The sequence below is a fragment of the Pavona decussata genome, unplaced genomic scaffold (genome assembly GCF_977016875.1).
Source record: "Pavona decussata unplaced genomic scaffold, jaPavDecu1.1 SCAFFOLD_156, whole genome shotgun sequence".
In the NCBI taxonomy this organism is placed as follows: Eukaryota; Metazoa; Cnidaria; class Anthozoa; order Scleractinia; family Agariciidae; genus Pavona; species Pavona decussata.
In genome coordinates, this window is record NW_028145568.1 from 5,193,443 (window position 1) to 5,203,623 (window position 10,181).

At 37.9% G+C, this 10,181-nt stretch overlaps 1 protein-coding gene across 3 annotated transcripts; it reads right to left on the reverse strand.

The window, feature by feature from the left end:
- Positions 1–2,335: 2,335 nt before the first annotated feature.
- On the reverse strand, positions 2,336–9,023 carry LOC146465481 (uncharacterized). 3 transcript variants are annotated; one of them, XM_085128420.1, is made up of 6 exons: positions 8,848–9,023; positions 6,998–7,263; positions 6,770–6,884; positions 6,051–6,084; positions 4,976–5,102; positions 2,336–4,101 (listed from the first exon to the last, which is right to left on the reverse strand). In XM_085128420.1, the coding sequence occupies exons 1-6, from the start codon at positions 8,915–8,917 to the stop codon at positions 3,583–3,585; spliced, it is 1,131 nt and encodes a 376-aa protein (XP_084984546.1). In that variant the 5' UTR covers positions 8,918–9,023; the 3' UTR covers positions 2,336–3,582. The 3 variants fall into 3 exon arrangements, with proteins under 3 accessions (XP_084984546.1, XP_084984547.1, XP_084984545.1); XM_085128421.1 differs by having other exon boundaries at positions 4,976–5,090; positions 6,051–6,090; XM_085128419.1 differs by having other exon boundaries at positions 6,051–6,090.
- Positions 9,024–10,181: the final 1,158 nt, after the last annotated feature.

A 10,181-nucleotide genomic window follows, 5' to 3' on the forward strand; every position in this document is an offset into this window, starting at 1 on the left:
TCTGGAATAATCTGAAATCCAGAGGGCCATCTTGCCATTAAGAGCAATTCTCCAGGAAAGTGAAGCAAAGTTGAAAATGACAATTTTTAACCCCCCTTCATTTTTTGTGTGGAGGTAGGTTACCTGGAGGGATGAACAAAAACAGCCATATTTAGATCGGCAGGTGCGTCGTTGCCATGGAAACCGCACTTGATCACGTCGGCCTGAGGTCTATGTTTTGACCGAAAAATTCACTCTCAAATAGTAAAAATAAACGAGTCTGGTTCTCAAGTACATGTGAGCCAATTCAAATGAAACTTATACAGCTGGTAGAACCACTCTCCCAGTTTATAAAATTTGCTGTTAGAGTATTTTGGGTTCTATAATCAAGAAGACCTTGGTCGTATTAACTATGTTGCCTGTCAGCCATTTTGACAAGAAGAAAAAACAAGCACAACCATATTCGTTATTTCTCCGAAAGTACTCTTTCCACATAAACCAAATTAGCAGCAGGGCTTACATAGATATTGAAGTTTATAAATATTATAAAATCTATTTGGGGAAAATTATATTCTGGCCATGGGAGTTGAAGACATCCGAGGCAAGTTGCAAAAAATTGCACAAGTGGAAATGTTGAGGTCTCCAGTATTTGGTTCAAACAGGCTTTAGAGAGAGAACATCAGCTTCAGAGGTTTCTTCATTCATCTGATCTGTTATCTACATTTGATTGATTAGGTTTTGGCGAACGAATTTGATGAAATATAAATTAAAACAAAGCCTACCTTGCAACTTTTGGGAATTTCTTTAGGATGCTTTTGTCGTATAGGATGGGTCTCTCCTCAGTTCGCTCGCTCCATTTTTTTGACCAAATCTTGCACAGACTCTAGCGGAAAGGACAAATCTAACTGCCTAGCCTCGCCGAACATCTACTTTTAGACCAAAGATGATGATGCATTAACCCGAATAAAGAACAGTCGAACAGGTCAAACACAATCGTGTGTCAAGTATCGAAATAATTCATCAATACAATCCATCCTTGAAGTTAAATAGATGCATCAAGATCACAGCTGAGCAAATGCATGTCTGCGACGATTCTGAATAACGTCTTTGGCTAAATCAAGCCGTACATTCCGTGGTGCATGGTTGAGAAGCGAAGAAATCGTTGTTTACGACCCGTTTACGACCAAACGTATGTAGACCGGAAATGCGAGTAGCAAAACTGCTGGCCGGATGTAGTTTTAAATGCGATATACGCGCTTTTTGTTTGTTTGTTTGTTTTTGTAGCTTCGGCTAATTGTCGCAATGGCATTCTCTTCTTTAGATATTTTTGGTACAATATATCATTGATAGGGGGATAAAAGGACGACTTTTGATCCGCTTTTATGACTGCTTTACAGTGGTGAATAAAGAGGACAAAATAAAAGCGCTTCACTAGTCGTTTTACGCAACCACATAAGCCGCCCATGTTTCCTGGGTTTGTTTGTTTGTTTGTTTTTTAATTCATTGCTTATTGGATGTTAAGGATGGCCTGCATGTAAGATACGTCGCTGATCTGGGGCATTAGCGTACAGATTAGAAGTTACGGAGTTGGAATTTTTGACCCACCTCTCCTCCAGATATAAATAACTCCTCTTCAAGCCGATAAATTTTCACATTCAGTACCTAATACCTGCCCAAATTTTGGCATTCTTTCTGTTTATTTATTTTTTGCTGTTGTTTTTTTGGTGGGGGGAGGGGTGACCGGACGTAAATTTGTGCCGTTGATCAAAAACACTGTGAGGGAAATTTGCATATCGTCACACTGTATCGTCGTGCAAAGGAAAATATCCTGGTCGGGACAATGAAAAGTTGGTCTCTTTCGAATCCGGCAAATGGGACGTTTCGGTTTGTGAGTGCAGTGGAAACAAGATAAAACTCTGTCAATGTCAAAGGGATATTTCCAGGCACGTGCAAGCCTGCGGACTTAGTATAAACCGTGATGAAATCAGCGACGAAGTGGATCTTATTCTTTGTCGTGCAGGTAAATAATTATAAGATTTCACGCGCAAATTTTTCATTCTCTTGTCACGAATAGTTTATCATAACTGAATTTGTAATTGCATTTTCACATTCTAAAGAGCAATATATATATTTTTTTTGGGGGGGGGGGGGTGGGGTGCGGCTGTTATGATCATGCGTTCAATTTTCACCCAATCTTCAGTTCAGCTTCATTTCCTTTGTTTTAATTTTCATTCGGTTATTCCGTTTTTTTTTTTTTTTTTTTGGCTTTCTTCACCATTGCCATAGTGAAACAACCCCATTACAAGAGGATATCATTACATTACACGTACATCCCATTACATTGTGTTACGTCGTGCTTCTCGGACTTCCGGCCTATGCGTTCAGTTTATTTACCATTCTTGGCTTGTCGACTATCGCAATATCTGACTCGATTTTAGCCAAAGACGTTACTTTGGATTGTTCAAAGGCATGCATTTGCTTTGTACATCGATCTCGACACATTTACTTTACTTCCTGGCTGAATAATATTGATGAATTTAGGTGCTCGACGGCAGAAATCGCAAGCATTACTACCACGTTTTGGACTTTGTCAACTATTATTTGTCAGGTGTATGCGGTCTACTTGTATCATCATCCCTGGTCTGAAACACAGCAAACTGGATATTCGATGGGGGTAACTGTTAGTCTGCGCTAGATTTGGTCAAAAAGACGGAACGTGCGAAGGAGAGTTACAGGAGAGAACCACGCGACGAAAGCATCCTGAAGAGATTACCAAAACCCTCAAGGTAGGTTTTGCATCAATTTATATTTCATCAAATTTGTTGGCCAAAACCTTATTTACTAATGTAAGTAGCAGACAAGATGATAAAAGATGCTTTTGAAGCTGATTTTCTCTCTCTAAAGCCTGTTTGAGCTAAATACTAGATCTCTCAAAATTACCAATTTTGCAATTTTTTGCAATTTGTCCCAGGTGTCTTCAGCACCCATGGCCAGAGTATAGTTTTCCCCAAATTGATTTTATGATATTTAAAAACGTCAATATCTATGTAATCTCTGCTGCTAATTTGGTTTATGTGGAAAGAGTACTTTTGGAGAAATAACGAATATTGTTGTGCTTGTTTTTCCTGCTTGTCTAAATGGCTGACAGGGAACATAGTAGGACGAGCATTTTCTTCTTTTTTATAACACCCAAATTATTGTAACGGCAAATTTTATAAACTGGGAGAGTGGTTCTACCATCTGTATGAATTTCATTTGAATTAGTTTACATGCACCCGAGAACCAGACTCGTTTACTTTTACTTTTTGAGAGTGGAACTTTTGCTCAAAACATGGTCCCAAGGCCGGCGGCATATAGTGCGGTTAGCATGGCAACGATACATCTGCCGATCCAAATATGGTTGTTTTTGTCTATCCCCCAAGGTAACCTACCTACACACAAAAATTGAAGAGGGGTTAAAATTTTTCATTTCCAACTTTGTTTCACTTTCATGGAGAATTGCTCTTAATAGCTTTGTGCATATAAGTGAATCTGGCTCCACTTCGGCACTGTTCCAGGGAGAGCCAATATAACTCATTTCAAGAGGTACTTGTTGTTTACGTTTCACTGTACCAAGATATATCCCATCGCCTTTATGTGCTTATCACCGTTATCACCCGCCTTTGTTGCTTCGTTTCCACAAGTGTTGGAATCATCATGTTTTCCTCCACCGCCAAACCCGATTCTGGAGTCACAATTACTGCATTGGGCTTCGTTGTTACCAAGGATACCAATTCTTGCTCTAGACCAGCTTCTGGCGGAACAAACCAAATTGAAGCCTTCCATGTTACAGTTGTGCTGCAAAGATGCTTGAGAGCCAATCAGCGTCTTCCATGTGTCACGACCCAGCGAGGTATTACGATATTTCCCGCCAGCGATCAAAGTAAACAGTGAACTGGCTTGTTTGTTTATTGTAATAAAGTTGACCCGCTGGTCTATCTTCATACCGAGGCAGATCTTCGAAAAGGGTGTGTCCCAGTAACTCGGCATTTTAGTTTCTTGTGAATCGAAACCAGTCTCCCCACCTACTAGGTTGAATGTTTTCTTGTTGCTCCAAAGACTCGAATTGAAGTGAAAAGTGCTCTTTAAAAAATAAAATAAAGGGAAAAAAAGAAAAAACAGAAACGTGACCATAAGCTACAACCAAGCAATTAAAAAAATAAATAAAACTGGAACACCGAGTAAGTGAGTAAGTAAGACCATTCTCTTCCTGTGGGATTATCGGAATTTTTTTATGAGCATTAAGAGCGGATGTCTGTAAATATCAACCAGAGGTGTGCAATAGTGGAAAACTCAAAATTCTCAAAAAAAAAAACTCACAACATAGCCCACGGTAAACTATTGCAAGAAATACATGTTTTACTTCGATTTGATAGTTATTTTTGATGTGAGGCTATGATCCTGAATTCACCAGTCCTGAACCGGGTTTTCGATGTCTGACACCACATGTTGCGAAGACCTTGTTTTAAAAATCAAACCACTTTTGTTCCAAACGAAAAACATCCAGTCTAATAAAGTACATAATTATAGACATACTGAATGGTCTGTTACTCATCTGAAGTAAAAATTAAATATTTGGGAGATTTTTCAATATTTACAATTTTTTAAGCGATTTCTCGTGATGCCAAATTGACAAATTTGCGATGCTAAAATCATCAACTGGTACATGGCGTTAAGGATAAAGATTTACACCACGAGAAAAGGCAAGGTCTTTGCAACAGGTGGTGTCAGACACCAAAAACCCGGTTCATTAGTGGTGAATTCAAGATCATAGCCTCACATCAAAAATAATTATCGGATCGAAGTAAAACATGTATTTCTTGCAATAGTTTACCGTGGGCTATGTTGTGCATTTTTTTTAAGAATTTTGAGATTTTCGCTATTGCACACCTCTGGTTGATATTTAAAATTTTAAAAAATCTTGATTCGGAGACAACAGGAAGAAAAAATGTTATACCTTGTTTCCGTCAATTTTCATGACCGGCGTCCATCCTCCTTCTCCACATCCAAAATCTCCCATGTGACACAGAACGGAAGTTGGTTTTGAGTCCAAGATGAGGGTAGTTAGCTGACTGATGTTCAACCTGTTAATTGGTAAGGATAGAAAACATTTAAGAACGAGGAACGGATCGAGCACAAATCGATTTGAGCCATGTTTAAATGATACGTTCTGGGTGTTAATCATACAGATGGTTTAAACCGAATGTTTTCACGCTATTGCAGTGTGGCAATCTAGGTGCCTCGCCGTGTTGCCACAAACAAGTCACTTGAAGTCCCAACTGGCGAAGATGGATTATTAATAAAAGAACTTATATCGTGTCAAAGTGTCTCTATGGAAACCAAATTGTGGTCCTGCCGGTCCCGAAAGTGCTCATTGTATATTATATCAAGAGACTATGAGGTAAGAGAGCGAATCCCTGTGCCCCATGATAATTATTTTCAATCTTTTTTAGTTCGTGCCATGCTATTTTGGGAAATTATAATCCGCCATTGAGTTTAAAATTAAATGGCGTCACTCTAACTGACCAATAAGATGTCGACATTAAAATAGCTACACAAACAAAAATAGATTGAAAAAAATTTTCATAGGAAGAGGGGCATGTATGGGGGATTCGCTCTCTTACCTCATAGTCTCTTGATTATATATATTTAAAATTTTAGATAATGAGCTCGAAATTTCTATCACGCGATAGCGAAGCCCGAATCAAGTATCACGCATAGAAATCAAGAGCGAATAATCTAATTGTTTAAGTATAAATCTACTAGTCCTTCAAAATTTAACAACGAATCATCCAAATTCTCTTTACAGACACTTGGAAAATGCGAAGAAGCGCTCGTTATCTGTTTGAGAACGGCTGTTAGATCTGACTCACTAGCTATCTACAACAGAATAGATGGTGAGTAGTAAAGCCAATAAGAGAACAGTAATCGTAATACAACACTAGTAGATTTAAACTAAAATATATTATATCGGGAGGCGACTGTCGTTACTATATTGGGTTCAGAAAGGCACATAAAATGTCATCTCTTACTTGTATTTATCATAGACATCCTTGCATGACTTTTCTGCAGCTAAAAAGAAATACTATTATGTAACGCACATGTAAGAGTACTTAGTAGGCCACAATCAGCTTGCTATCACGGAAAGGAAATTTGTGTTCTCATTCAAACTAAAATAGCACGCAAACAGTTCGCGCTATCGCTATTCAATTATACATTTTTCTTAAAGCGTACTAATCATAGATTTCCGATATTTAATTTATTTTCACTTGAATAACAGGATATTCTTTCTCACGAAGACTTTTTACAAAATACGTTTATTTGACGACGCTTTTAATCAACACGTATATTTTTTCTTCGGAATGTGATCTGGTCATAGTAGACTTAAAGAGGGTATATGGGATTTTTTTAACGCTTCGTTATTTTTTAAATCATTTTTTTTAACTTCACAATAGCGCTTTTAAAGCTTTATCGCAAAAAGTTCATTATGTTTTGATGTTATCTCCATATTTCAAGAAAATTGACCTAATATCGGCCGAGAATAAACTCTTCAAAGTTCAGAAATAAGGCGAAAGCACTACTCGGGAAAGTTTCTTCCTTAAATTTTGCGAACCGCCATCACTTTATTGATCTCAATATGTTTTCGACGAATTCAATAACATAACGATGATAGAGTCGAGTTGGATGGACGCTTAAGCCCAGTTTTTCTACGGGTTATTCTTCAAACGTTCTAAATGATATGGTAATTTACCTCTTTTGCAGTATTTTCCAATAAAACCCTCTGTACAGTTGCATTTAAAGGTGTCATATTTGTTGCTAGGCACACACGTACCCCCGTTTTGGCACGGCGAAGGCCGGCAGGGAGTCTGAAATACAAACAAAATATTTCAATTTAACGAGTTGTAGTTAAACCGGATCAACTACTGCTTTGATGGCTATAATAATTACATCACCGCCTCCCGTGGAAAGTTTTCCTCACCTTGATGGAATAGTGATGTGAAGTATCGTTCCTTTTGTACTCCTCGGGTTTGCTGTATTTAACTGAAGAAAGCAACTCACACCATAGTTTCCCATCAACTGTTTTGGATGCAGCCAAGTTCAAAGAAAGACAGGATGGATTGTTGAGGCATTTAAAGGTGCAATCAAAGATGCCGTGCACTATACGTGTTCCAACTCTTGGCACATTCAAATAATGGAACTCGTCTCTTATGAAAAAGGCTTGCAGGGAATCGGGATTATGCAATTCTGCGAAAATAATGATAATCATAATAGCTGAAATATTAACTGCGTGTCCAACGGATTAAGTAACTCTGCTACGGGCATGCAACCGCTAATATTCTAAACTATTCTAACTGAACTAAGTCCGATTATGCGGTTAGTTTTATAGCTCACTGTTGATTTTCTTTCCAAGATCGCAGAGCTGTCCTCGTACAACGTCGGCTTATCTTGTAATTCAATGAACTCATTGTTGTACGAAGACAGCTTACGATCTTGGAGAGAAAATCAACAGTGAGCTACGCCAAGCGTTTACAAGTAAGAAAATTGTTGGTAAGATATCGATCAAAGTGACAGAAGACAAGACACCTAGGTTTTCATTAATCATCAATACGTTGTCTACGAGTTTAAATGTGATCTGTGTGATGTAGATTATGTAAACTACACACGCCGACACCTTTTTCAGCACATTAATGAATATAAGCATTCTGCTATTGGAAAGAGCCATAGTCAGTTGAAGGCAATGATTATGAAACCTGACAAACTTCTTTGTTATATGTTTTTGCTTGCCTCTTTGGTCTTAACCCTGTGCGAACAACAATAGAATTTGGAATGTGTTGGAGCAACTGACCAATCGAAACGTTTTTTGATAAGATATTCAACTTGGTGTGAACATCAAAACAAAGGATTAAGCGGGTTCGCGGCCCCTCCAACATAAATTGCAGCACCATTATTTTCATGGCAATGTTTCCGAACCAGTCCCTGAAGTAACTATGGAAGAACCTACGGGACATATACAATCAGACGATAAATGATCAGCGCGAACAATTTACTATTTTAAAGAAATAGTTTTCATCAAAGACGAGAAACCCAAACTGGACACTCTGAATGTCAAATTGTCAAATTTTTAATCACGTGCAACTAAACTTCTGCACGCTTTTCAGTATATAACTACCCGCATAATAGCACTTACACAACTTTGAAAATGATGACATGGAGTCATCGAAACGTCAGTCAACATTGCTATCGCTTGTTTTTATTTTAAACTGTTTATCGAAAACCTCCGTTATTAATCTGCTAATTTCCTTCGACCAGATAAAAAGAAAACTATTCTTGAGAAAGGACTTTTTAAAGTGTTACTTATCCCAGCCAATATGCAACATGAGAAGACATAAATAATTGCGCATGATGAACGGCACAGCCTCTCGCGCAGTTGGAGGGATTCTGGAAATATCACTTTCTGAGACAAACGGCTAAGGTTCACCTGCAGTTCATCGCTGTTTGACGTGTAAAACTAAGATTTAGTTTTGTGAAGATATTACGACGTTAGTGAATATTTCCAGTGACATTTCTGTCATGAAGTAGATAGCTGAAATATCATTGAGGTCGCTTTCTAGTACGTATTTTCATTTTTTGTAAAAGCTGGTAACCAGTTATTTTACCTAGAATATAAAACAAGATATCAGCTTGCTTAAATTTAAGCCGATTAATTTTCGCAGAACAAGTAAGTCCAAATAAATGCTTACATTGTTTACCAACAGAACAGCGTTTCTTTTGATAAAATTTAGAAATCAAATATTTTAAATAAATTAATGTTACATTGTCGGAACTAACCTAATGCAAAGGTTCTTTTCTGTGAAGCCAACACGAAGCAGAACAACCAGTGAAGTAACAAGGAAAGCATGACCGGTTAAAAGATGTCAGTTTCTACGTACAGCGTTGGTCAAAAGAGTTGAGTTCAAAGCTTTGAAGGTTTCTTATCCTGTACGTGTAGCATAACAAAGGTGGCGTCAAATAAGAGTTTTCTGTTCTTAAATTTAAACTTCCCGACGTCAATTTTAGCCAATGGTGGTATATTAAAAGACAGGTGAATCATTTTGAAATTAACATTAAAAATATTAGTTTGCAATCAATAGGCCTTATCACGGTTTTCGACGCCATTTTGACGGGTAGGCAAACAGGCTTGAAATAACAGTGTTTGTATGGAAATCCGATGTCAAATAATTTTCATAAAACATCGCTTCTGAAAAATTCAGGAATTGGGAACTTTTGGCTCTAGGAAAAGGATTGTAAGAACAAAATTGGAGGCATGTAGCTGTGACAGAAAGCGTCCAGTCGTGTTTTGAACTTTCCATACATTTCCCTGTATTTTTTCCCGCGAACTATTTTTAGTAGCAGCTCACGGCTGGTTCGCTATACAGACAAATGTATGGAAGGTTCAAAACACGACTGGACGCTTTCTGTCACAGCTACATCCCTCCAATTTTGTCCTTAAAATCCTTTTCCTAGTGCCAAAAGTTTCCAATTCATGAATTTTTTAGAAGCGATGTTTTATGAAAATTATTTGACATCGGATTTCCATACAAACACTTTTATTTCAAGCCTGTTTGCCTACCCGTCAAAATGGCGTCGAAAACCGTGATAAGGCCTATTCGCCGCACGTTCGGGATTAGCAGCTTGGTTGTTATCATTTAACGATTGTGAAATATTTCCTAAACAGCCAAGCCTCCTTATCTTTAATGCGTTCCAAACTAAAATGTGGTTTTACGATTCAAACAAATTTGGTGCAAGACTATTTTTACGCTCTGAAAAAATTTTGTCATTATGGAAGACAATAGCAAATTAGACAGAGAGAAATTGGCTTTCCTTCAAGACCTTAGGAAGCAAGATATTAAATTTACCGGTTTCGTCAACATCGGTAAATTTATTTACTATTTACACCTCATCATCATCATCATATCTTTATTTACCCTCGGATTTACAGAGTAGCTTAATGCAGCTAATATCTCCGAGCATTTACCCACCCAACCATGAGAGTACACACATAAAGACCAGACCACATCACCGGGAACTACGTCCCCTACTCTTTGCGAACAGAGAGTGGGTTCTTTAACGTCCCACAGAGTTATTTACAAACAAGGGTTGTGAGACGGGGCCTACGGTTTATC